The sequence below is a fragment of the Zosterops lateralis genome, assembly GCF_965231275.1.
Source record: "Zosterops lateralis genome assembly, chromosome: 5".
Lineage (NCBI taxonomy): Eukaryota > Metazoa > Chordata > Aves > Passeriformes > Zosteropidae > Zosterops > Zosterops lateralis.
Window position 1 is genome coordinate 49,805,401 of NC_139766.1, and position 23,437 is coordinate 49,828,837.

At 38.9% G+C, this 23,437-nt stretch overlaps 1 protein-coding gene across 1 annotated transcript; it reads left to right on the top strand.

Moving 5' to 3' along the window:
• Positions 1-187: 187 nt before the first annotated feature.
• SLC39A8 (solute carrier family 39 member 8) lies at positions 188-23,437 on the top strand (the record flags this gene model as incomplete). The annotated part of the gene is made up of 8 exons (XM_083862179.1): positions 188-358; positions 7,072-7,240; positions 11,100-11,269; positions 11,738-11,860; positions 12,999-13,166; positions 19,489-19,696; positions 20,203-20,387; positions 23,024-23,437. The coding sequence occupies 8 exons, from the start codon at positions 188-190 to the stop codon at positions 23,168-23,170; spliced, it is 1,341 nt and encodes a 446-aa protein (XP_083718305.1). The 3' UTR covers positions 23,171-23,437.

A 23,437-nucleotide genomic window follows, 5' to 3' on the forward strand; every position in this document is an offset into this window, starting at 1 on the left:
GCGGTCTCGGAGAGCCCCGCGGCTGCCCCCAGCCCCCGCTGGGTGAGCGGCCCCGCACCCGCCGGGAGCTCCGCGCCGCCCCGCGGCCCCACTACGCCCCCCGGGGAGGGGCCCCGCTCCCGCTCCCGCCCCGCCGAGCCCGCGGGCAGGGGCTGCGCCTCCGCCACTCTCGCCGCGTCCCGCCGGGATGGAGGGGCCGGGCGGTGCCGACGCGACCAGCTTCGCCGACGATGTGCTGCGCGTCTTCGGGGCCAACCACAGCCTGTCGGCGGGACAGCTCTCGGCGCTGCTGCAGCGCCTGGGAGCCGCGCCCGCCCTGGGCTCGGCGCTGCCGCTCGCCCACCTGCACCACAACCAGGTACCGGGAACCTCCGGGGGCTGACGGCGCCGGGTCGGCCGGGCAGCTCCGTAGTGTTTTTAAGTCTCGCCGCCCTCGGGTTTCCTCCTCACGGTGAAGCCGGGAGGGAGGGAGGGAGGGAGGGAGAGAGGAAGGGAGCGGGTGTCTGTGAGGCTGCGGGCTCGGGTTGCGGCAGAGGTGCCGGTGAGAGCAGCTCGGAGAAGCTGCTGAGGTGCTCGGCTCGGGCTGCCCCGGGACTGGCGCTCCGTCCCCCCTGCTCGGCTCTTAAACTGCCGCTTTCCCCGGTTAAATCAGCATCTGTCCAGCAGCAAGGCGTCTATGAGAACCAGATAGTGTTTCCTTCCGAGAGCTGAGTAAGAAAATCTTCAGGACTTGTTAAAATCCAGTTGTCGTGAGACAGCAAAAACTCGATGATACAAACGAGTCTGCTTGTGTAAAGGAACTTTTCCAGAATTTTTCACGTCTTTTATCTAAGTTGAGTGCAAAGTGTACACCCATCAATTAATCTACCAAAAGCCTTTTAAACTGATGTTTAGTTTGCTGACTGGATATCATTGGAAAACTACTTCTCTTTAAAACATTTGTACTCTGTTTAATGTCTCCATAAGAAACTCAGATCTCATTGCTACTTTTAAAGTCTGTGTAATTTCACTTACCTGGACTGTCCTGGACTGAATTTGTTTCCTTGAAGTGAAATTTTGAGATTAGTGGCGATTTCCATATGCTCAGAAATCAGAGACACAAAGTTAGTCACGGAAAATGAAAGGAAAACTGGAATAACTGTTTTCTCTGGTTTGATTCCACTCCCAAAGACAGAAGAGGGATGGCTCTAGGGACCTTGTGAATTGTTTTTAACATGAAGTTGTAGCTCTTCTGCTTTTTCTATGAAGGAGACAAAGTTTGAATAAGCTCTCTTTTTTAAAAGAAAGGTTTAATTGGGACTTAACTCCCTGAAATCAATGTAGTATTCAGTATAAGCACAGCAATGTTTGCCGGAGTCAATGGTTTCAAATCTCACAAATTGAACACTGTTCCAACTCAGTATGTTACAAATATAAACATTCCCAGCCACACATACTGAATACAAGTTTGCAGTGTTGAGTATGGCTATGAAAAGCAGCTTTCTTTAAAAGGGCATAGAAATGAGTAGATTCTTCAGTCCTTCAGGTTTTCCATCTGCAAAAGCACGTAGCCCTCGTACACAGGCTTTGGCACAGGCTACAGAAGGGGAAAAAAGTAATTCTCTTTCTTATTACTACAAATGCATGTTCCTCATAAGTAGTTTGAAGTTTAATGGAAACAATTTTTTAAAAAGCCTGTTCTAACTGTGTTCATGTTGAATAATATCTAGGATATTGTACTGAAATGTGTCTACTTTTTTGCTGAGTTATTTGTATTCTTTCTTAAACTTGGCCTTATGGCTGCTCCATCAGCTTGAACCATTAAAGAAAGTGCATTTTGACCCCTCAGAGATGTCAGGTATGTCCATGTCTTTGGGCAGGAGGTGAATGCAATTGCAGACTCACACCACGTAAATCCTGTGTGACTGTTTTTAAACCCTGTGAGTCTTTGTGCTTACAAGTGGATAATTCAGCATCTGCTGGTTATGACAGAAGACATGAAGTGGCCTAATACAATTTTGGGTGTTGGAAGGCATCAGAAGCCTAAGCTCTACTGATTCTTGACAGAGGAAAGGGAATACCTCTGGAGAGTGATTCAGGTCTTCCTCAAGGCTGCTGAATCCATGCAGGCTGCAAAAGTGTCTGACTGTAGGAGGAGACAAGGTTTATCTTGGACTTTCAGTTCTTAACTTCTGTGTCCAGAGCTAGTGGGATGACTTCCAGGCCTTTCTTCAAATCAAGATAACATATCCCTGCTCTTCAGAGAGTGCCCTCATCCCAAGCCTGAAGGAATTTTTAGTGGAGAGCTGGTCTGTAAGGGACAGATGATACAGCACCTGGCAGGAAGGAGCAGTCTCTGTAATTTTATCCCAGTATTTATGTTTAGTTTTAATGTCTCACTCACAACAATTTTGGTAAGCCTATTAATCTCATGAGAAGATCCACAAGAAGCTCATCCATTTCCTTAAAGATTGAAAGTCTGGGTGTGTAAGCCAAAAGAAGATGGATTGATTTCTGTTTTCTGTTGATACCAGGTTGACTTGAAAAGAAAAGGGAGAGTAAAAAATGATTTAAGATAGTGCTTGAGTGTATACTTGTGTAGGTTTTTGTGGGAACTTTGGTCCTATGATGTCTGTAAAGATGCTATTTTTTTTTTAATGTAGAAGAAAAAACAACTGGATTTTTTTGAGCACCCTTTTGAAATTTTGGATTGAACTGTCACAAATTTCTTGTACTTTTGGTCTCTTTTTGCTTTTGTCATGCATTTCTATAATTATTTTCATTTTGTGTGTATATTTTCTTTGCTCTTCAATTTTTCTGTTATCACCTTTTCTTAGTACGTAAACTAAGATTCCTTGTCACAGAAATAAGTGGTAATTGAGCAAGCACAAGTATTTATCAGTGCTGTTTTTTCACATTTTACTGTGGAATTGGCACACATTTTAGTTCTACTAATAGGGGTAAAATTAGCAATTGCAGTCTAATAGAGATGATGGCTTGTTACTCGCTCTGTATTGTACGTTATTAGCAAGATGTAAAAACCAGGAAACCATACTTGATCTTCTGTCACTGAATTCATTGTAGCATGGCAGCCATACACGTGTGTGCCAAAGGGCCAAATGACATGTTCAAAATTTTTGGTCAAAAAATACCTGGGAGGTAAATGGGCATTGGAAAGAAGGCTTGCTAACATCACCTTTTTTTTTACACCTTGATGTAATCGATAGGTGCTAAAATCACGCTCTTATTTCCTTCTTTGGCTTTCCTAAATGTGTATTTATGCCAGTCTAGCTGTTATACCTGAATACTGTGTTTTAATGTAATGCATTTTATTTTTAAACAAAACATTTTAAAAAAAATTAAATTAGTTTTTTATTAGTATTTGTAATCAGATATAATTACCTTTCATCTCAGGAGGAGTCAAAATCTAGTAAGTTTAGAAGACAGACTAGAACCGGACTGGTATGTTCTTTGATTTGAGGATTTTTTGTAGTTCTTCACTAGTTACAACTTGTCTTTTGAAAGAATGGAGACAAGAGTGATAATTTGGCTTGGTCCAACATCATGACCTGATGTTGGCTGGCCAGTGGGATGCTAAGTAGGCTTAGTACTCTCTAAGTGTCTTATTTATACAATATTTTCGGCAAATTTCAGTATTTGTGGACAGTTCTCAGCTCCCAGCATGGACAGCTGCCTTGCACATGTCATGGAGTGTGTGAAATCTCTAAAGCACACAAGTGCCTTTGAGCAGCTTCATCTGACTCTTTCTCATGGAGTGCTGCTTGTTGAAGGAATGATTATCTCTGTCATCCAGTTTTTACCTGTCCTAAGTGACACAAGGGTGTTACCATAATGTTACACATTAGGTGCTTTATATTTCTTAGAAGTAAGTTGAGGAAGGCACAGCTGTATGTCTCTATTTTGCCTTATCCATGCTCAGACTAAGTTAAGGAAAAAAAAGAAAGGAGGGAATAAACCCCATCTTGTTCCATAGGCATTCACTGCATTTATTATTTGCTGTTGCTCCTGTGGGACCCACTGCTCTGGGGTGTATTGGGCTGATATTTAATCTGGCAACATCTAGAAATTGCAGTGCAGGATTCTGTTGAGTATTTTGGTGCTTCACATGTGGGAGGCTACAGATAAAACAGGTAGAGCAATGATAAGAACACAGAGAAGGGACTGGTGCATTTAAAAGGTGGTTGTTACTGTAGCATTTTTGTTAATTTCTCTCCTTAGAAGAATCCTGTATTGTTTGATCATTTGTGGGAGAGGCTTACCAGGGTAAAAGTAAATGTCTGTTTGAATAACCTAGTTGATAGTTTAATTTTTTCCTAAGTCTCAGTATTCTGTAACTGTGTGAAATCTATCATTTAAGTCCTCCCAAGTTTCGATGAAAGCATTTTTTAAATTATTTTTTAACAGTTCAGGGATGATCAGTTATGTTGTATATTTTTTGCAATTGTTTACTAAACCCTTGGTGACAGTCACATTAGAGGAAATCCTCTCACCTTATCACTGTGATAAGGTCTTGCTGCACAGCAGGGGACAGACACGACTGCAGATCTGATGAGTCGGGACATCATTTTCAGTCCCCTGTTCCATGGGGCTAAATTTTCTTTCTGATGAGATGCTCTGTCAGTCTTACAAAATGTCTGATGTTTTTGCAGCAGTGTGGCTGTGTTAATGTATTTATTTATCTTGAAAAGATAAATGCAGAGTTTTTCAGTGTGCAAACATGCCTTGCTCCAGTCCAAGGCTTCTAATAGGTTCAGTCTTTTAATTAATCCTTTAATTGTGCTGGTGAACTCATGCAAGCTTGCTTTTTAGCTCTTGGATGTATGTAGGAGTTTACTGAGAGTATGAGGTGACTTATAACAATGAGTCATTTATAAGAATCATCATCCTCTGGGTTTGTCCCTGATCAAAATAATAATAGTAATTAAATACAATGCTGTTTCTCAATTTCACATGAAAGAGCTCTTCTCAGGTGATATTTCTTACTTCCATGTTTGTATGTAGGCAAAGTTACAAGTGTCAGGTTTATTAATTTGTGCTATGTCTGATTTAGTATCTCTCCATTATCTGTTTTCCTAACTACAACATTGTTTGGATTTTTGTGAATTAATGTTAGTACTAACATATTGGTATTTAAAAATGCTAATATTCTATTCTGTATTTTAAGAAGGAAATAATTAAAGGTGATTTCTTTCAGAGATAGTTATGGTATAAATTCTTAGCTCTTACTGGCTCATTTTTCTAACCACAGGCATGCAGAAATGGCTCCAAGAGCTGGTAATAAACACCATACAGGAACTATTCCTGTAGAGTACAACTATCTACAACTGTTTATTTTGCTATAGGCATATTAGCCATGAATACATGTAGTATTTGTATTATTCCAAAATGTAGAGTCAAGAGTAAAATGGTTAGACACATAACCAGTTTAGAAAGCTCCAGTGATTTGTGTATTGGCCTGTTAAAGACTGTCTTCAGTGATTGTTTCTTTATTCACTACTTTCGTGTAGGTTAAATGGCGCAACATGTTTTAAAGCAAAAAACCATCTTCTGTTTATTTTATACATGATACTTCTTTGACATTAGTACTGACATTGAAAGATCAAATTATATGCACTTTGCTTCTGTATATTTGAGTCTTCAGGGTCTCATGGTCTTAACAAAATTTGCACTTAGGTTTAAGTTCAAGCATGTGCCTGAGTACTCTGCTAAACTGGCTTGTTAAAGAGGAAAGACAGAACATTCAGGATGTAATTTAGCTAAAGTCATTTGAATTGGCCTGCATGTTCTCATCCTCCAAGCAAATCAAAGAGTCACATTCTGGTGATGAGTGCATGCCTTTCACCTTTTGGACAGTAACAGAAATATTTATTAACAGGAGCAGAAGCAACTCTGATGAAATTAATGACTTGCAATCGTTCTGGCTTATCTCTAGGAGTTAATTGCCTTATAAATAATAATGTTGAGTTATTGGAGATGTGCTGTGGAATCTGAAGGCTGGCAAAACTGAGAAGAGCAGGGAGTGACTATTTATTTTGCTAAGGCTTCCAGTGCTCTGTGCTTGCAACACACTGAGATTTGCTACAGGGAGAGTTGTGCTGTAATTGATGTCTTAAACAGAAGAAAACATTTGATTTTTTTGGTCTTGAGACTCAACCCTGGTTGTGTTTGTTGTGCAGCAATAACTGCACAAAACTATTGTTTACACTCAGAAAAAGAACACTTTCCCTTGTCATTGTAAAAATAAAAAATGCAAATTAACAGAAAGTGTTAGATGAATGATTTTAGCAGTTTGGAACTTTTCACATAAAAACACTCCATTTTTCTGTAGATGTATCTTTTATGATACCTGGAGATTTGTATTTTATCTTTTTGGTTGAAAATGGCAAGCAGAGGAACCAGCCTTGCCTTGCCCCTGGCCTGGTTAGCTCTGCCAAGTACATTTATTGTTGAGCCATCAGACACTGTTATGTCCTGAGCTAAAGGGAAAATGAAGATCCCAAGCAGGAGTTTATCTCATGGTTTTACAGGACAATGTTTGCCCTTAAGAGTTACTGCTGTAAGATGAATGAAAAATGTTTAACTTTAGACCATTTTTAAGGAGTTAATTTGGGGAGATAAATAAGAAACATTGTGGTAAAGTAGAAGTGGTTGCTTACATGAATAAGCTGTCACTGAATTGCCAATCATTTTCCGGCTTATTCTGTTACTGAGATTTTAACTGTATCTAGTCTGCTCTTTAATTATTTTGTAATTATATTAGGTTTTAAGTACCTTGAAGCTATTTTTCTAAATATGTTGTGAGGTTTAACTGTCTGAGTTCTCAGGGCAAAAGATCTGCAAATGTCTCTTAAAAATGTGGTTTATTGATTTGTGAGTTATCTAACTTAAAGTACTTTGAATAATTTCTGCTTCACATCAGGCAATCACAGTATTTTCAAGCACAATGTACATTGTGTAAACTTTGCTGAAAATGCATTACAGTATCTCCATGTTGTAATTCTTGCATTTCTCACTGTATGTCTTATTTATTGATTTGCATTAATATGTTGTCAAAATCCCTTTTGGTTGCAGTGCTTGACTAGTGAAGAAATCTTCTCTTTGCATGGGATACCAAACAACAGTCACATATCAAATTCCAGCTTCTCTACGATATGTCCTGCAGTTTTGCAACAGCTAATTTTTCACCCCTGTGATCATCAGGAAAGCTTTGTGGATACATCTAAACCACATTCTTTGCAAGGTTAGTTACTGTTACTTGCATTAATGCTGTGACCAGAGTGGGGTTTTCTTAGAGGAATAGTAAGCATTTATCTATAAATAACAGGAGTGTTTTGTTTGGGAAGATACAGTTCCAAAGTGGGAACATAAACTGCTGTTCTAGGTTGGCAGACTAGCCAAACAAAATTGTTATGTCTTGATAGTGATCTATTTAATATACTGTAAGAAAGATCAAAGAACTGACTAGAAAGTTATGGAGTATTTTGCCCACTTAGGGAAGGGTCTTTCTGACTTGTTTTGTTTGGATAATGATTTGTGCCTTGAAACATAAGGACTTGTACATTATAGCTGATTAATAGAAGAAAAGATAAGTGTACAGAAGGGAAGTTTGTGCAGGTGATTTGCAGTGGGAAATGAGACTTGGTGGAATCTGCATGTATGGAGGTAGGTTAAGTAAAAATTACTTGGGCTGCATTCGAGTGGAGTTATTTGCAGGGGGACTGTCGGGTAAGCCAGTGACTGGTTTACTGAGGAAAAATACTCATATTCTTTCCAAATTCTGGCTCCTGCTTTCATGTCATCTTCTGTGATGACCTCTCCCTGTGGAAGACTGTTCACCATTAATCTTCTTGCTTCCTCTTTTTCTCACTATTATTTCTATTTTTATTGTGCACAGAACTGTACAGAGCAGTAAAAAGCATTGGAGAGGGAATATTTATCTGATTAAAGAAATCACTTTTTGCACTAATAAGGATCAAATATATAATGACCTATTAATTTGAATCAGTATTCCAAATGAACTTACTGTTCCAAGGGAGTCAGCTGAATTAATGTTAAAACCTAGGATGCTGGATTAGTAGTGCCTAATGTCAGTATTCTAAGAAGTGATATAGAAGTGCTTTTCGTAACTTTTGAAATACTAGTATTGATAGCATTCTGATTAATATAGGTGATCATCATTAATAAGAACTAGAGATCATTCCTAAAACATAGCTGTGTTTTGCTGTGTCAGTGACAGATTAGAATTCTCATTGAGAAACCATGGCAGCAATTTAGCATGACTGCTCTAGATACCTTATATCATATAGAGACACATATTACCAAGCAGACCATAAGATCTGCATTGGTGAGTAGGATCTGTTGTTCTTTTTTTTTTTGGGGGGGATGGGTTGGAGTATTTTAAACCACTGTGACACATAGTGGTGCCTGTTGGAATAGAGATTCCTAGAAAAGCCCAGTGCTCAATGCAGCTGTTGATTTATACACCCCCACCCCATCACCAAGTGAATCTATACTGCAGTAGCATTCAGACCAGATGATTTCAATTATTGCCCATGGAGCAAAATCCTCCATGCCTGTTTCCAGCTGTGCCTATGTGAATTTTCTCCCCAGGGACCCCCACTCTCTTAACAATACACTGTCCTCCAAAATACTAATGGATAAGACGTGGAGAAGAAACCTGTACAATGAGCTTTAGGAACAGCTACTCAGAGTAAAAAATAAGTGATGCCAAAGCAGAGCAGAAATTGGAAGACAACAGAAGTTACGTCTTTTTTCCTGGGATTTGTAAAATTCCCATCTAACCTATCTGATCTTGGGGCATGCTCAAGTCCTCCCCTTGCTTGCTTTTCTGAAAGTTAATAGGGAGGTATGTAGAGATGCATCAAACAGCTGAAACTGCCCAGTGCATTCCTCATGTCCAAGACAAACACTTTCTGTGTTCTCTGCTTGACTTCTTTAGAAAAGTGTTTATGCACTTACTTCCTCTTCATCCTAGGACAAGGTTAAGGAAGAACCTGAGCCTGCCTGTTCTTACAAGGAACAGTGCTGAGCAGTGTTCTAAGGAGGGCATCTTACTTGCACTCTTGCAGTTTTGTTTTTTGGATGTCTTGTGCCTTTGTGTATCTTGGCTGTCTCTTTATTGGGGCTACAGTTTAGAGACAGAAAGAATAATAGTAGTTAGCAAAAATTGACTGAGGCATCAGTCTCAGGGGAGGAATTAGCACTGCATCTGAGTGCCCTGCTCTGGCAGATAAAGACTACCCAGCTTTCTGAGGTGTGTGGGCTCATGAAAATGCTAGTGTGGATGGAGTCCTAATGAATTAAATCATTTTAAGGCAGCAATGCATACATGATATTCTGAAATACAGTCCTTAATGCAGGAATTTTGGCAACATTGGTTGTCTTGGAATTTTTTCAACTCAGTTTAAAATGTACATTTTTTGCACAGAATATGGGTAGATGTCCATGCAATAAACTAAAAGACTCTTGTACTTCTTTAGTAATCCCAAATTTAGACAATGTTTTCTGACTCACGATGACACTGGAAACCCTTTTATTATAAATTTGATTTCAAAAATATAGTTACAATCTTAATTGTAATTTAGTTTAATAAAAATTAATCTATGTAGCTTAGTGATTCTATCCATATCTAGTTGTGTGCTTTTCCCTCTTTCTGTGTAGCTCTCTCAAAATTGGCAAATGAATGTTGTAATTGGCATTGATACATCTGCAAATGCTTTGAATGTTTCTAATGCTTTCTGTTCTTGACATAACATAAAATTCATTTCATAAAAACATTATGACACTTATGGAGTAGAGCCCTCCCAGTTTGTTAGGAATCTAGCTTACTCTGTTTGCCAGTTGTGTTCCAGAAAATAGTATCAGATTATAATCTGATCTGTTAGTTTCTGCTATGCAGAGAGGAATTTATGGTAACTTCCCTACATACATGCAAGCTTATAATGATGCAACTTTCTGGATTATAGGAAACTGTTCTCATCTAGGCAACATTGTGTTGGCACTGGTTATTATTTGTGGTTAATTTTTAAAGACAAACCATCTGTCCATGTGGATTACTTCGTAGTTCTGTGGCATCACTTGAGGGACCCTTGTAGACCTCTTTGCACAACTTTAAAAGTTTTTCTCTGTACTCACAGGGATTTGAGATGTCACTGGGAAAAGAAAGTTCTCCACAGAGGCACAACTTTGTAAACACTTATGAGTAACAACAACCACACCACGCCTCTCCAACCTATAATTCAGGCCTCAGAATAATTATGGTATGGATTTGTGCAAGTCCTGGTGCCTGAACACTAAATACCTGAGATTATGCTTGTGGTGAAGGAAACAAAATTATGCTGAGCCTGTTGCATTTACTGATTCTTAGGAAAGGTTTTTCCCTTTGCATACCTACATCACATGTCCTTTTTGAACCTAGAACCTCTTTTTTTTAACCTCTTTTGTTCCTCTCTTACAATTATCTCAACTATCAGCTATCTATCACCTCACCTGTTGATAAACAGTGATGTGCAGCATTTTCAGACTGCAGAATTCTTTGAAGGAGAGGAGGAGGGAGGAAGGTTAGGAACTGAGATACCACCTCAGGGTGGTTTGAAGGAGTCATTCTTTATCAGGAAGGATTTTTGTATCTAGTACAGCCAAGACAACTGTCTTTTTGTCATGGGGTTTCTTGGAAGTAAATGTCAATTAGATCTGACTCTGGACTAGTAAGAAGTTTTGTTTTTTCTCTATGCTATAGCTGCTTCAACTATTGGCCTAAGCCTTAGTTTTTACTCTTCATTGACTGTAGAGAGACCTCATTTATATTAGCAGCAGATAGGCCAGCCCATATATTCTACAAGCATGGTTTCCATTTTTAATATGGCTGTCCCAGGAAGTGTTTTCAGGTATTTGCTTTCTGCAGGTATGTGTCTTAACTGCCTATGCATTTTAAGAATTTTATATTTGTGAGTTTTAATTTCAACCAAGGAACAACTCTTTTACCAGTTCCATGCCAGTTTAGCAATTAGAGAAATCACAAGCAGACTGAAGTGGGTGTTATACTAATATATTTTGTATTTCTCTTTGTTTATTCACAGTTTGGGGATTCGGGTTCCTGGCTGTGTCTATCATTAACTTGGCATCACTTCTGGGATTGATTTTAACCCCTCTCTTAAAGAAGTCATATTTCCCCAAGGTTTTAACTTACTTTGTGGGCTTGGCCATTGGTACTCTCTTTTCTAATGCAATTTTCCAGCTCATTCCAGAGGTAAGCAAGAGGAATCATTGGTTTGCATACTAGTTTCTAAAGTGTACTGATTTTAAAAGCATGATGCAATGGGGTTCTGTGTGGGTTGCCGTCTCCAAAGAGTTTTGTGTGGGCTTCAGTGCCAGTAGTTATGATCCGTCTATGGAATGTGTCAGAGCCATCAAGATCCATGTCTTGTTGTTCATTGGGAAGGACCGAAGGCTATTCTGCCTCTAAACAAAAAGAGAAATACTTTGGATAAAGTTGTAGTGAACTTTAATAGGCTACACTGTTAACATTTTGTCCAAGTTTAAAAATTGCAATGAGATCAGAATCTTTTACAATTTCTGCTCGTGGAAGCCAATGGTTGGTATAGAGACAGATTTTGTAATACAGATTTTGTAATTATGTAGTGTGATGTTTGTTTGTTTTTCTGGAAATTTACTAAGATTATAGACTAATTTGCATTGCTTTTTTCTTTCCTGTTAGGCATTTGGGTTTGACCCGAAAGTAGATAACTATGTTGAGAAAGCTGTTGCTGTGTTTGGAGGATTCTATATTCTCTTCTTTGTGGAAAGGATTCTTAAGGTGATACTAAAGCTCTATAACAAGGTAATGGAAACCTGTCACTAACTGAATGAGCCTTACCTTAAAGTGCCTGTCATATGTTGGAAAATACTTGCTAGATGAATAAAATGGGGAAGGGAGGGGTTCTATTTTATCTGAGGAATGCAGCCTTACTGTATGTTCTGATACATCTGTTTAAAACCCATATGAATAGGGGAAGAAATCTCACTTTTTTGAAGGAGTTACAATGGAATCCAGATGTGAGTGTGGTTTTTGGTATATGCTCCAGTTGCTCTCAACAGCCAAGTTGTTGCTGTGTTGGCTGAACACATCAGAAAAATGTGGAAATATGTGAGAGGTGGAGAGAATGAAGTCTGTCCATGGAGCTTCTCTTTGGGCAGGAGAAATCAGTGTGACAAATACACCTTGGTCATCTGCAAAGGGCAGCTTGCTGATGGGGCCTGCCTCTGGCCTTCAGTAATTTCAGCTCTGTGTTTCCTCAAGCTCTGGTACACAGACCTGCTTCAGTGAACACTGCAGTTGTCTCCTCTTGCCCAGGGCTCTGCTTTCTACCCCTGTGTCAGAGTACTTGTCTTCTGTGTGCTCCCTTCAGTGAGGCTGAATTTGTCTCAGAGAAGGGCACCTCAACATTTTTGGTCCTGCCTGCTGACTACTGGTGAAAGGAAACTTCCCTCTCTTCCTACTGTAACCTCTCTTCAGTTTTCTCCTGCCAAAGTGTTGCTGATACTGAAAATTATGATGATCAACTGTCCCTCATTTGCAATAGCTAGAAATAGAAAAAATGAATTTTTCTTTTTGTATGTAAATAGACAAAGGCTAATAAGCTCTATTTGACAAGCAACCATTAATAAATAACCAGCAGATATTGATAATTTTTGGTCAGGTTGGCTTGGGAGGTTCTATATAAAGGTATAAAAATGAAAGGTCTGCCATGTTTTCTGATTAGCTAAAAGTAAGAGATAAGTTAGGAACTTAAATATGTTTGAAGTTCATTTAAAAAATGAAATGTTCACTTCTGTTCATTTCAGCAATGACTTGGTGTTGAAAGCAAGGCAGCATGAATATGATCTCCCCCCCACCTTTTCCTTTTTGTCTTCATTTTCTGATGTTGTTATTTTGCCTTTGTTTTAATTACCTACCTACTTATTTATTTGTCACCTAGACTGGCCATAATTACTTTGAAAATGGAGAAGAGGATCATTCTCAGGATAAAACTAAATCACCCAAACCACCATCATCCAGCAATGGAGGCGTGTGTTATGCAAATTCAGCTGTCATAGAGAGCAATGGAAATCTTGGTTTTGACAGCATCAGTGTGGTCTCAGCACAGGTATGAAAATTGTGTCTATTTATTTATTTTATCCCTGCCAATTATATAAGCGTATCTGAGGGGAGAGTTAGTATGAATTTTTATTACTTTTTAAAGTTTTTGTAGACTTACAACTTATAATTTGGTTGAACCCTATGAAAAAAATACAGTGTTTTGAGGCAAGCTTGAAAAAGCTGAATGATACACTCAATTTGTAGTCAACAAAAAGGGTTATATTAGTATTGGAATGGGTTGGACAGAGAGATGTATCTAATCAGATTTGAATTTGTATTTAATTTGGTTAATTTTGGTTTTGTTGTCATTACTGTTTTGTTTAAAGAGTGATAGTGTTTTTTACTGTTGTAATAATGTTGATCATACAAAATGATCTGTGTTTTGTTCCTGAATACTTAAAGTCTTTAACTGTGAGAATCTGATTCTTCTGAATCAATGATTAAAGAGAAAAACTAGTACAGTAACTTTCAGGCGGTATGTTGTGAGCACTGCTTGTGATAACGCAGTGTATTTGGATACTGCGGGAATCATGGAGGTCATATATTGGGACAGAAGCCACTCCTCCTGGTTAAAGTATTATTGTCTTTCAGATTTGTTCTCTGTATTTCTTTGTGTTTGTTTTCATACTGCAAATAAAACTTCCTTCTGTCTGAGAAGAAAATGGAAGTAGGAAGAGAAAGTTTTGTGTTCTTCTTTAGTCTTTTTCCATGTGTAGAGAGGAGCAGTACTGTGCAGGGAGAAGCAGTACTGTCCCTTATTAAAAAAAAAAATTAAAAACACATAGAAAAAAACTTTACATGCCTTAAGGCAGACTTTTTTCATAGTAGAGATTTTTGGTTTACCATCCATTTTTGTTAGCCAGTAAGTTAGTTGTGGGGAGCAGAGAGGATCAAGCAGGGGAGCAAGCCAGAGGCAGTCCGTAACAACCAGGAGAAAATCTGGGAGTTCTGCATTGACCCTGCAAGTTCACAGGGCATTTGATGCACACAGTTTAAAACACCAAAATTATACTTGTCCTTACCATAGAAATGTTGTGAAGTGTGGTGGATACTGAACATCTTAAAAACTAGAAGAAACAGACTTAATTATTAAAATTACATGGGCACTGGGAGGGAATTAGTATTACGAATGTCTGTAAGTTTTATTTTGTACATTTATAAAACAAGTAAAAGAAGCATCTGCTCTCTGCAGAGACAGAAACAGTGCAGCCAGGAGGACTAGAGGAATGATCATTCCCATGTAGCACTGCTGAGGCTGCACCTCAAAGCCTGTGTTGAGTTTTGTGTCCCTCACTACAAGAAGGACACTGAGGTGCTGGAGTGTGCCCAAAGGAGGGCAACAAAGCTGGTGAAAGAGTTGGAGCATGAGCCCTATGGGGGTCAGCTGAGGGAGCTGGGGTTGTTTAGCCTGGAGTAAAGAGGCTTGGGGGGTCCTCTGCACCTGTCCAAAAGGAGGTTGTACCCAGGTGGGCGTTGGTATCTTCTTTCCAATATTAAGAGACAGGACAAAAGGGAACAGCCTCAAGATGTGTCAGGAGAGGTTTAGATTGGATATTAGGAAGAAGTTCTTCACAGAAAGGGTTGTCAAGCATTCGAACAGATTGCCCAGGGAAGTGATGGAATCATCATCTCTGCAGGTATTTAAAAGGTGCATACATATGTTGCTTAGAGATATGGATTAGTGGTGGACTTGGGAGGTTAGGTTAATGGTTGGACTTGATGATCTTAGAGGTCCAGCTTAATGATTCTATGATACTGTGTAGCAACAGAAAAGCCATCATTGCTCTTGTCCTCCTCCAGTGAGACTCAAAGGGGCTGAGTCAGGGGAGGGCCAATGTGGCCAAGGTGCTTTGGGGCAGTTAGGGTAATGACAGGAGGGTAGGTATGCATTCAGCTTTACAAGAATGTAGTATTTAAGACAAAACCATTTGGCACAAGCTAATGTGTACCCAAGAGAATTTTAATGTGTCCTCATAATCGAGAGCTTGTTAAAGAGGGCAAATGCAGAGTAGTCAGAAATCAAAAAGAAGGCTTTAAAGAGGAAGTTTGAAGCTTGATTGTGCCAAGGTGTGGTAACTGTTTTCAGCCATGAGGATCCAACTATATTCTCTCCTTTAATACTAGAAGGGATTGACTGCCAGAGTAAATGTTTAATTAGTCACCTACTTTTTGTTTTCACTTGCAGCAGTAAGTGCAACCTCGGAAACCTTTGTGCTCTACCCAGAGTTTGTATTTACTATGCATTGAAATATGGCTTGACAACAGAAACTTTGAAGGAAAATTTTTTCAGAGACAAATTGAAATTTCTGTGTTCTTGAGTGCAAATTGTTGTATAACAAAACTTTACAGTGCCTTTATTTATTGCCTGGAGGCAGTGTCAGGATTCCTTCTTGGTCCTGTGGGCTCTTCCAGAGGACATGTCTGATACGTCTGAGGGAATCAGATGTGCATTGGAAATAGTAATAGTAATCTAAGATATCACAGGGTAAAATAAGAGAGTCTCTGTATAATTTCTTTAGTTTGGGAATGAAGTAGAGGTCATTACTTTTTAAAAAGCCCCGTGTTTAGAAGAGCATAAACCCATGTGTTTTGTTTACCATAAACTGTGGAGATACCAGTGATGTAGAACTTCACTAATAATAATAAAAAATTAAATCTGATAGTCCAGCTGGGTATTACAGAGCTCCTTAGCTAACATCTCTTTTGGTGTCTTCTAAACTACCATGGCAAAGAGGAAATCATCCAGAGGAGGCAGACATGGTTAATTTTTTGGTTTGGAATCCTATGTGTTTTTAGTGTATATTGTCAGTAGACTGCCTTATCTTAAACATGAAGAATATGTATTACTCATTCATCTACTTGTACTGGATACGGGATCTAGTAAAGTTTGGAATGTAAATCCAGAAAAGCAATTTCATTCTACTTTATATCATTTAGAGAAGTTGTCAAGGCATTATTTAAAATGGATTGCATGTAAGAATTATGGTACTTCAGAGCTACACAGTAAATGTAAACAACAGATAGCCAAATATATATATATGTATAAACAGAAGTGTCACAGAAACTGATCCCTAATTTATAAACTACAGTTGTTTATGCATTTTGAAATTTTGGATCAAGAAAGTAATTTTTAGAAGCAAATCAATACTGGTACCCTAAATTAATTGCAATTACTTAAAATGTTTTTTTTCTTGTGGAAAAAACAAGTGGACTATTTAAAATGAAAATTTGTGCATTAGATCAAACTCCCTTTCCTCAGTGAAGCTAGAAACATGTGAAAGAAAGGTGGTGTGCTTTAGGCAGAAATCGGGATGATCTTCAAAACAATGCTTCCTCCAATTTATAGTCAGCTTGAAGGATGTCTACAGAAAAAAATAGAGAACAGATCTTTAGCTCAGGAAGCTGAATGAATTGGTGGAAGAGCTTTGCTAATTGTATTTGGGTTTTCTTATACTCATATATTTTATATGGTTTGCTTTGTAATACTTCTTTCTTCGAGTGACATTCAGCTTGTCTTCATGGATTAAGAGAGAGATCTATGACTTGTAAGTGATCCTATCTCAAACAGAAATAGTACAGGTACAGATTAATAATCTCAAAAAAATGATTGGCACTGCTTGTGTAAGAGGAAATGTTGAGAGGAAAGCCTTCAAAAACCAAGGGCAAGCATGTAGTACAAATCTAAAACCTATGTGTTTGAGCCAGCAGGGAAACTCCTGACTTTTTGATACCATTGCTCATTTTCACATCAAAAAAAGTAAAATTTCAGAACTTCCTGTTGCCTGAATAGGAGCTGCTTTGTGGCAGTTTTGGCACTACTCAACCAAGGCTTTATTATCTATGAGTTCCAGGCAGTGCAATAGGCACCTGACTCAGAAATTCCTGACCTGAACTTTTGTCCTGTCCCAAGGCAGCTCCTACATACAAGAATGTAATCAGATAAGAATCCTGTGAGCAAATCATGCAACAGACCTTATAGCACTGTCCTTAAGGATTTTGTAAGAATTTATTAATCATTTTATTTCCTTGAAGTTCAAAATTCAGTTTGCCTGGTAGCATTTGCATATAGCAAAATTAAAACCATTTGCAATGTTCTTTTTAATAACTAAAGAAAATTTCTTGGGATACTCTTTCACTTTCTCCTGAGGAGGAGGAGGTGTTCCTCTATATGCTTCTACTTCAGTAAATGAAGATATGTGTGGATGAAGGGAGAGCAGTGGATATTGCCTGCCTTAACTTAAACAGTGCTTTTAACAGTATCTCTCACAGCATCCTCACAGGCAAACTCAGGAAGTGTGGAATGGATGAGTGGACAGTGAGGTGTATTGAGAACTGGCTGAATGGCAGATCTCAGTGGGTCAGGATGTAACTGGAGGCCTGTCACTAGTGGTGTCCCCCAGGGTTCAGTACTGGGCCCTGTATTGTTTAACCTATTCATCAAAGACTTGGTGAAGGGGCAGATGCCTCCTGAGCAAGTTCACTGATGACACAAACCTGTGAGGGGTGGCCAATACCCCACAGTGCTGTGCAGCCCTTCAGAAGGGTCTTGACAGGTCAGAGAGATGGGCAGAGCAAAACCGCCTGAAATCCAGCAAAGGCAGATGCACCGTCCTGCACCTGGGAAGGAATAACCCCAGGCACCAGCACAGGCTCGGGGTTCATCTGCTGGAAAGAAGCTCTGCAGAGAAAGACCTAGGTGTCCTGGTGGAGAAGAAACCTTCCATGAGCCAGCAGTGTGTCCTTGTGGCCAAGAAGGTCAAGATGTCCTGGGGTGCATCAGGAAGAGCAGTGCCACAGGCTGAGGGATGTGATCCTGCCCCTCTGCTCAGCCCTGGTGAGGCACATCTGGAGTTCTGTGTCCAGCTCTGGGCTCCTCAGCACAAGAGGGACATGAAGCTCCTGGAGTGGGTCCAGCAGAGACCACAAAGGCAGTGAGGGGATTGGAGCATCTCTTATGAGGAAAGGCTGAGGGAGATGGGCCTTGAGAAGAAATGACAGAGATGGAAATACATCAATGTCTGTGAGCATCTGAAAGGAGGGTGTGGAGAGGACAGAACCAGGCTCTGCTCAATGATGCCAACCACTAGGACATGTGGCAATGGGCAGAAACTGATGCACAGGAAGTTCCACCTGAACATAAGGAAGAACTTTTTTACTGTGCGGGTGACTGAGCACTGAAACAGGTTGCCCAGAGAGGTTGTGGAGTCTTTCTCATTAGAGACATCCAAGAGCTGCCTGGATGCAATCCTGTGCCATGTGCTTGAGGAGGGATGTTGGACCAGATGAGCCACTGTGATCTCTTCCAGCCTTAACTAATCTGTGCTGTGTATGTCTGTAGGCACACAGATGTATATATTACTACTTATATATTCAGGAGTAAGCATTGGTTAATGCTTTATAAGCATTTTTTAAGGGGGGAAATACTATAATGCAAATATTCCATAAATATGTATGAGGGTACAGAAATTCCTTGAATGGATCACCATGAACTTTTAGGGGGGCTTAGTTTGTGCTCCCAGTTAAAATGGCAGTTCCTTTTATGTATGTTCAGGTTTTTCATTATTTCATGGCACTGCATGTATAAATTACTTCCACTTCTGGGAAGAATTAGTGAGATCCCTGGAGTGTATGTTCGTTGCAGTTTTATATTAGCTTGTTGATTTCATGCTCTGAGCCTTTAATTGTGCAGTCAAAATTAGCCACCACTGTTTTATTAAACATTAACTTTGTAGAAACTAATTTGAATAGCTGGACTTGACTATCATTGCCCAAAATTAGAAATAAACTTTATGGAATATCTGAATGTGTCTACATTCTACAGTATGGACACGTCATATATATTATGTAGATAGAATTCTGTTATTGTGGTAGCTGTGTCTCTGAGTCCGTGACCTAGTGCCAGTTGTTTTAAATACAGATGCTGCCAGTCACTGAAATCAGATCCTTCTGACTGTACATGCTTATATAGAGGTGGCAGAGGAGGCTTGGGACTGTCTTTATCTGACAGAGACTCCAGAGAGACATTCAGACCACTGTGCTTCCTGTCTCAGCTGAAGGGCAACCAGGTGACAGTTTGCAGTCAGAAGGGTGATTGGGTCCTGCATGTTACCTTGTTGAAACAGAGAACATTTGGTGCTACTGCTGTGCCATTTTCTTCTTGCGCAAAGCACTTTGGTGTCCATATGCAGCAGTGCTTGAGTTTATATTTGGCATTAATTTAAAGACAGAAATGTCTTTAAATTCATTTATTTATTTATAATTTAAAGATTAATTAGCTTTTTTAGTTGGTGTTTTGTGTAATTGTTTTATTCTATTTTTTTTTTTTTCAGGAAGAAGCCACCCAAAGCAGCTTATGCAAGTGTCTTAAGGGGCGTCCACTGTCAAAGATTGGGACCATTGCTTGGATGGTGACACTGAGTGATGCCGTACATAATTTCATAGATGGCTTGGCTATTGGGGCTTCTTTCACTTTGTCTCTGCTTCAAGGGCTTAGTACCTCCATAGCCATCTTGTGTGAAGAGTTTCCTCATGAACTGGGTAAGGAACTTCATTGCACATGTTGTTTGCTGTGGAAATCACTGTTGTAGGTGGTTGTGTTGGCGTAAATTTGGCAGAGGTTGAAAGAAAGTTAGACAAATTAATACAAAAAATATTCATCAAAAAGTTACTGAGCACCAAAACACACATCTGGCACAGGAAGTTCCCAAGTGCAGGTGGGTGGAAGCTGGGACCATATATTGGACAGGTAGTAATTATCCTGTTTATATATGCTGCATACAGTGTTGTATTAATTAATTTTAAAACCAAAAATCATCATAGTTGTGTGTTCCTGTGCTCTTAGCTCAATCTTGCATCACTGCTTAGAATATTTCAGTTTCCTTAGTATTGAAGGGAAATCTTCATCATGTATTTGAACAAAGAAAAACAGCACAGGGTTATAATGTATATACAAATAATGTCTTTTCTTTAGACTTCCTTTGCAATCAGGAAATAACCACAATATAGTTTTCTGAAGATGTTTTTTTCTTTTTTTATTCTTTTAGGGGATTTTGTCATCTTGCTTAATGCTGGAATGAGTACTCGGCAGGCTCTGTTTTTCAATTTCCTATCAGCATGTTCTTGTTATGTTGGGTTGGCCTTTGGAATATTAGTAGGCAACAACTTTGCTCCTAACATCATCTTTGCTATAGCTGGTGGAATGTTCCTGTACATCTCTCTGGCAGACATGGTGAGATATAATTTCATTTTCAGTTATTTATTTCTCTGCAAAAAAACCATACACTCCATTAAGCCTCTCCAGTAGAATTTAGTATTTTCTCTTTCTCATGCCACTGACTAATAACAATAACAATAATAATAATAATAGTAGAATATCATCACTTAAACCCCTAATGGAGGTGCACAGATAGTTATTGTTACAGATAGGTGAGGCATTATAATGCCTTACCTATCAGTAATAAGTTATGTTTATTCACAAAACACAAAAGCCTTTCACTTCATCATATTATTACTGAAAAGGAGTTTTAGACAGAGACAAGCCTTAAACCACTTGGCGTGGTTTAATCAAAGAATAAAAAGTGTATAAATATTTTTTTTTAGCATTTTGAAGTGTCACAGTATTCCACCTTATTATTTTAAAAGGCTCATTTGTCTATTTAAACTCTGTTGTGAAAGAAAAACAAAAAAAGAAAGGTAAACAGAATGGAGTTAAATGTTTTGAGTTGACTGAAAGGTGTTGTGTAACCACAGTGATAATGAAAAACTTGATTTAAATTCTATCCTGGTTTAAATTAAAGAGTACCAGCCTCATTTTTGTGGTTTAGACAAAAACTTTTGCTGAGTTTTATTCAAAATGCACTGCCTACCATTTATTTTTCAAACTGTGCTACAAGGTATAAGGAAAAGAAATAGATCTAAAATCCAGATCATATTTAGACATTGGGAAAAAAAATCTGGATTCACAGGCATTAGTAATATTCCATAATTTCCTTTTATGATGATGTTTTGTCTCAGAATGAGAGAGATCTTTCTAGAGTTTTATTATGTTTAATCCAGTGTTGTAAGAACAGATGCAACAGGGGCAGAGGTTTTTACATCTTGAGAATCCATTTGAGTGCATAACTGGAAGAGTGAGGCTCAAATCTGAAAAATATTGAGACCCCAGTTTTGTTCCATGTGTATTTAGGAGCTGTTATATATTTATAGTGACTATTTCATTAAATACTTTTATAGTTTAGGATTTAATAAGTTCTTAAAGTTATAAACAATATAAGTAGTTTATTTTATAAGCTTGCAGTGCTTTCATTGCTAGTGCTTTTCATTTAGCTTCACTCATATAATGAATAGTAATGTACTGAACTCTGATGTGTAAAATTCATAGCATAAATTTATAGTGATTCAAGTTTGTTGTTAAATCCATCAAAGTAGGTAACATTCTTTTCTTTGTATCTGTTCTTCTGTTCTCTCTGTTCCTCTCTATCTGTCTCTCTCCCTGTACCCTCCTCTCTTTCTTTTTATAGGTTTTTGGATTGTATCAGTTACCTATCTGAATTTTTCTTCCCCCTGAAAAGTCTGAAATAGGGTATTGAAGTGCTCTGTACAGAGATCTGGCTTTCCACTTTCTTATGATTTTCACACACTTCTGGTTTGCTTGTCCAGAAGCAGGTAGGATTAACTGGAATGTCATGCCTTCCTCCTTTTCTTTTTGCTGTTCTTTTTTCTTCCAGTATTGATATAGTCCGATGTCTGCCAATAGGATCACTGAGTGGGGAGGCTGTGGGCAGGTGGGAATGTACTCTGAGGTGTGTGCACAGATGAGCCTTGCTGTGTGGCATGAAGTTCATCTGGTTTTGCACTGTTGTGCAAGAGTGTGACGGAACTCTGGAAACGATTTCTGGGAAGCTTTGGGCTCTTCCCGCTAACCTTTGCCTGTTTTTCAAGAATTGCATTACCTTCAATGGCTGTTTTTGTGTTGTGAGGTCAAAGAAAGATATAGTTTCTGAGTCACCCAGCCTGAAGGCTTCCTTACTAGGGCTGAAATAAACTGTCTTCATTGTATTCTGGTTATATCATTCTCAGCAGAACAGAATACTTTAAGGCTTAGTTTTCAAAAGCCACTGTAGTTGACTTTACCTGCAGCGAACACGTACCCTGAATCATTCCATGCAGGGAACTTCATGCCTGTACTCCTCTGCCATCACCTCCACTGGCTCCAGAGTCAGTATCTTTGTTTCTGCATCTAGCAGTGGATCAGTCACCCTTTGCTCTTGTGTTAATCAATAAGATATATATCATGGAATGAAAAATCCCTTCATGGCACTGTAATATCATATTGCATCAGTTTCACACCAGTGTCTTCCTCTTCTTCCTGGCTTGCCCTGATGAGCCCACCAGACATGTAAAAGGTTTCTAATTTCTGAGGAGTTGTCTATGTTTTCATCTTCACTCCATTCTCCTTCAGATAAAGAAGAAGAATCCTAATCTTCTGTTTCCCAAACAAGGATTTCTCTTTATAGCAGTGAAGGAAGAAACAAAACATTTAGCAATACAAGGGCAGCTTTTCCTACCAACACATGGACCAACAATTGGAACCTAGGAGGCTGCTGGAATCAAAAAGGGAAAATTTGCATGAGACAGAACAAGATGAAGCCACGGTAGAGAAGAACAAAACACCATTTCATCTTACCATCCTCGGTGGAGTAGTTTTTCAGGGTAATTAGGGTGATGTTTTCCTGTGACTGCCTTGACCCTCTGTTAGTTCTAATATTCTGTCCAGAGTAGCAATATGGTTCAGTTCTTAATGCCTTAAATTAAGCATGCTACCACGAGATGGCAATACTTACCTAAAAATATCCCTTTTTTCAGTTTCCAGAGATGAATGATATGCTGCGGGAGAAAGTGACAGGAAGAAAGACGGATCTTACATTCTTCCTTATTCAGAATGCTGGTTTACTAACCGGGTTTACTGCGATCCTGATGATTACCTTGTATGCAGGAAATATTGAGCTGTGAAAATGGAATCAGGATTGAAGACATCAAGTAAATTGCAAATGGAAGACACTTGAAATCCATACAGGGACATTCATTTAATCTGCTTGGTTTTGAAACGGTGGCAAGGCCCATCATGTCCCTGTTGCCCCAAATACAGGAAATTCTTCTTTAGGAATTGCAGTTGAACCAAATAGTATGAGCTGTCAGCTTCCATATGATGCAAAAAAAAAAAAAGAAAAAAAAAAAAAGAAAAAGAAAAGCTAATATTTTTGTTTCTACTTAAAATTA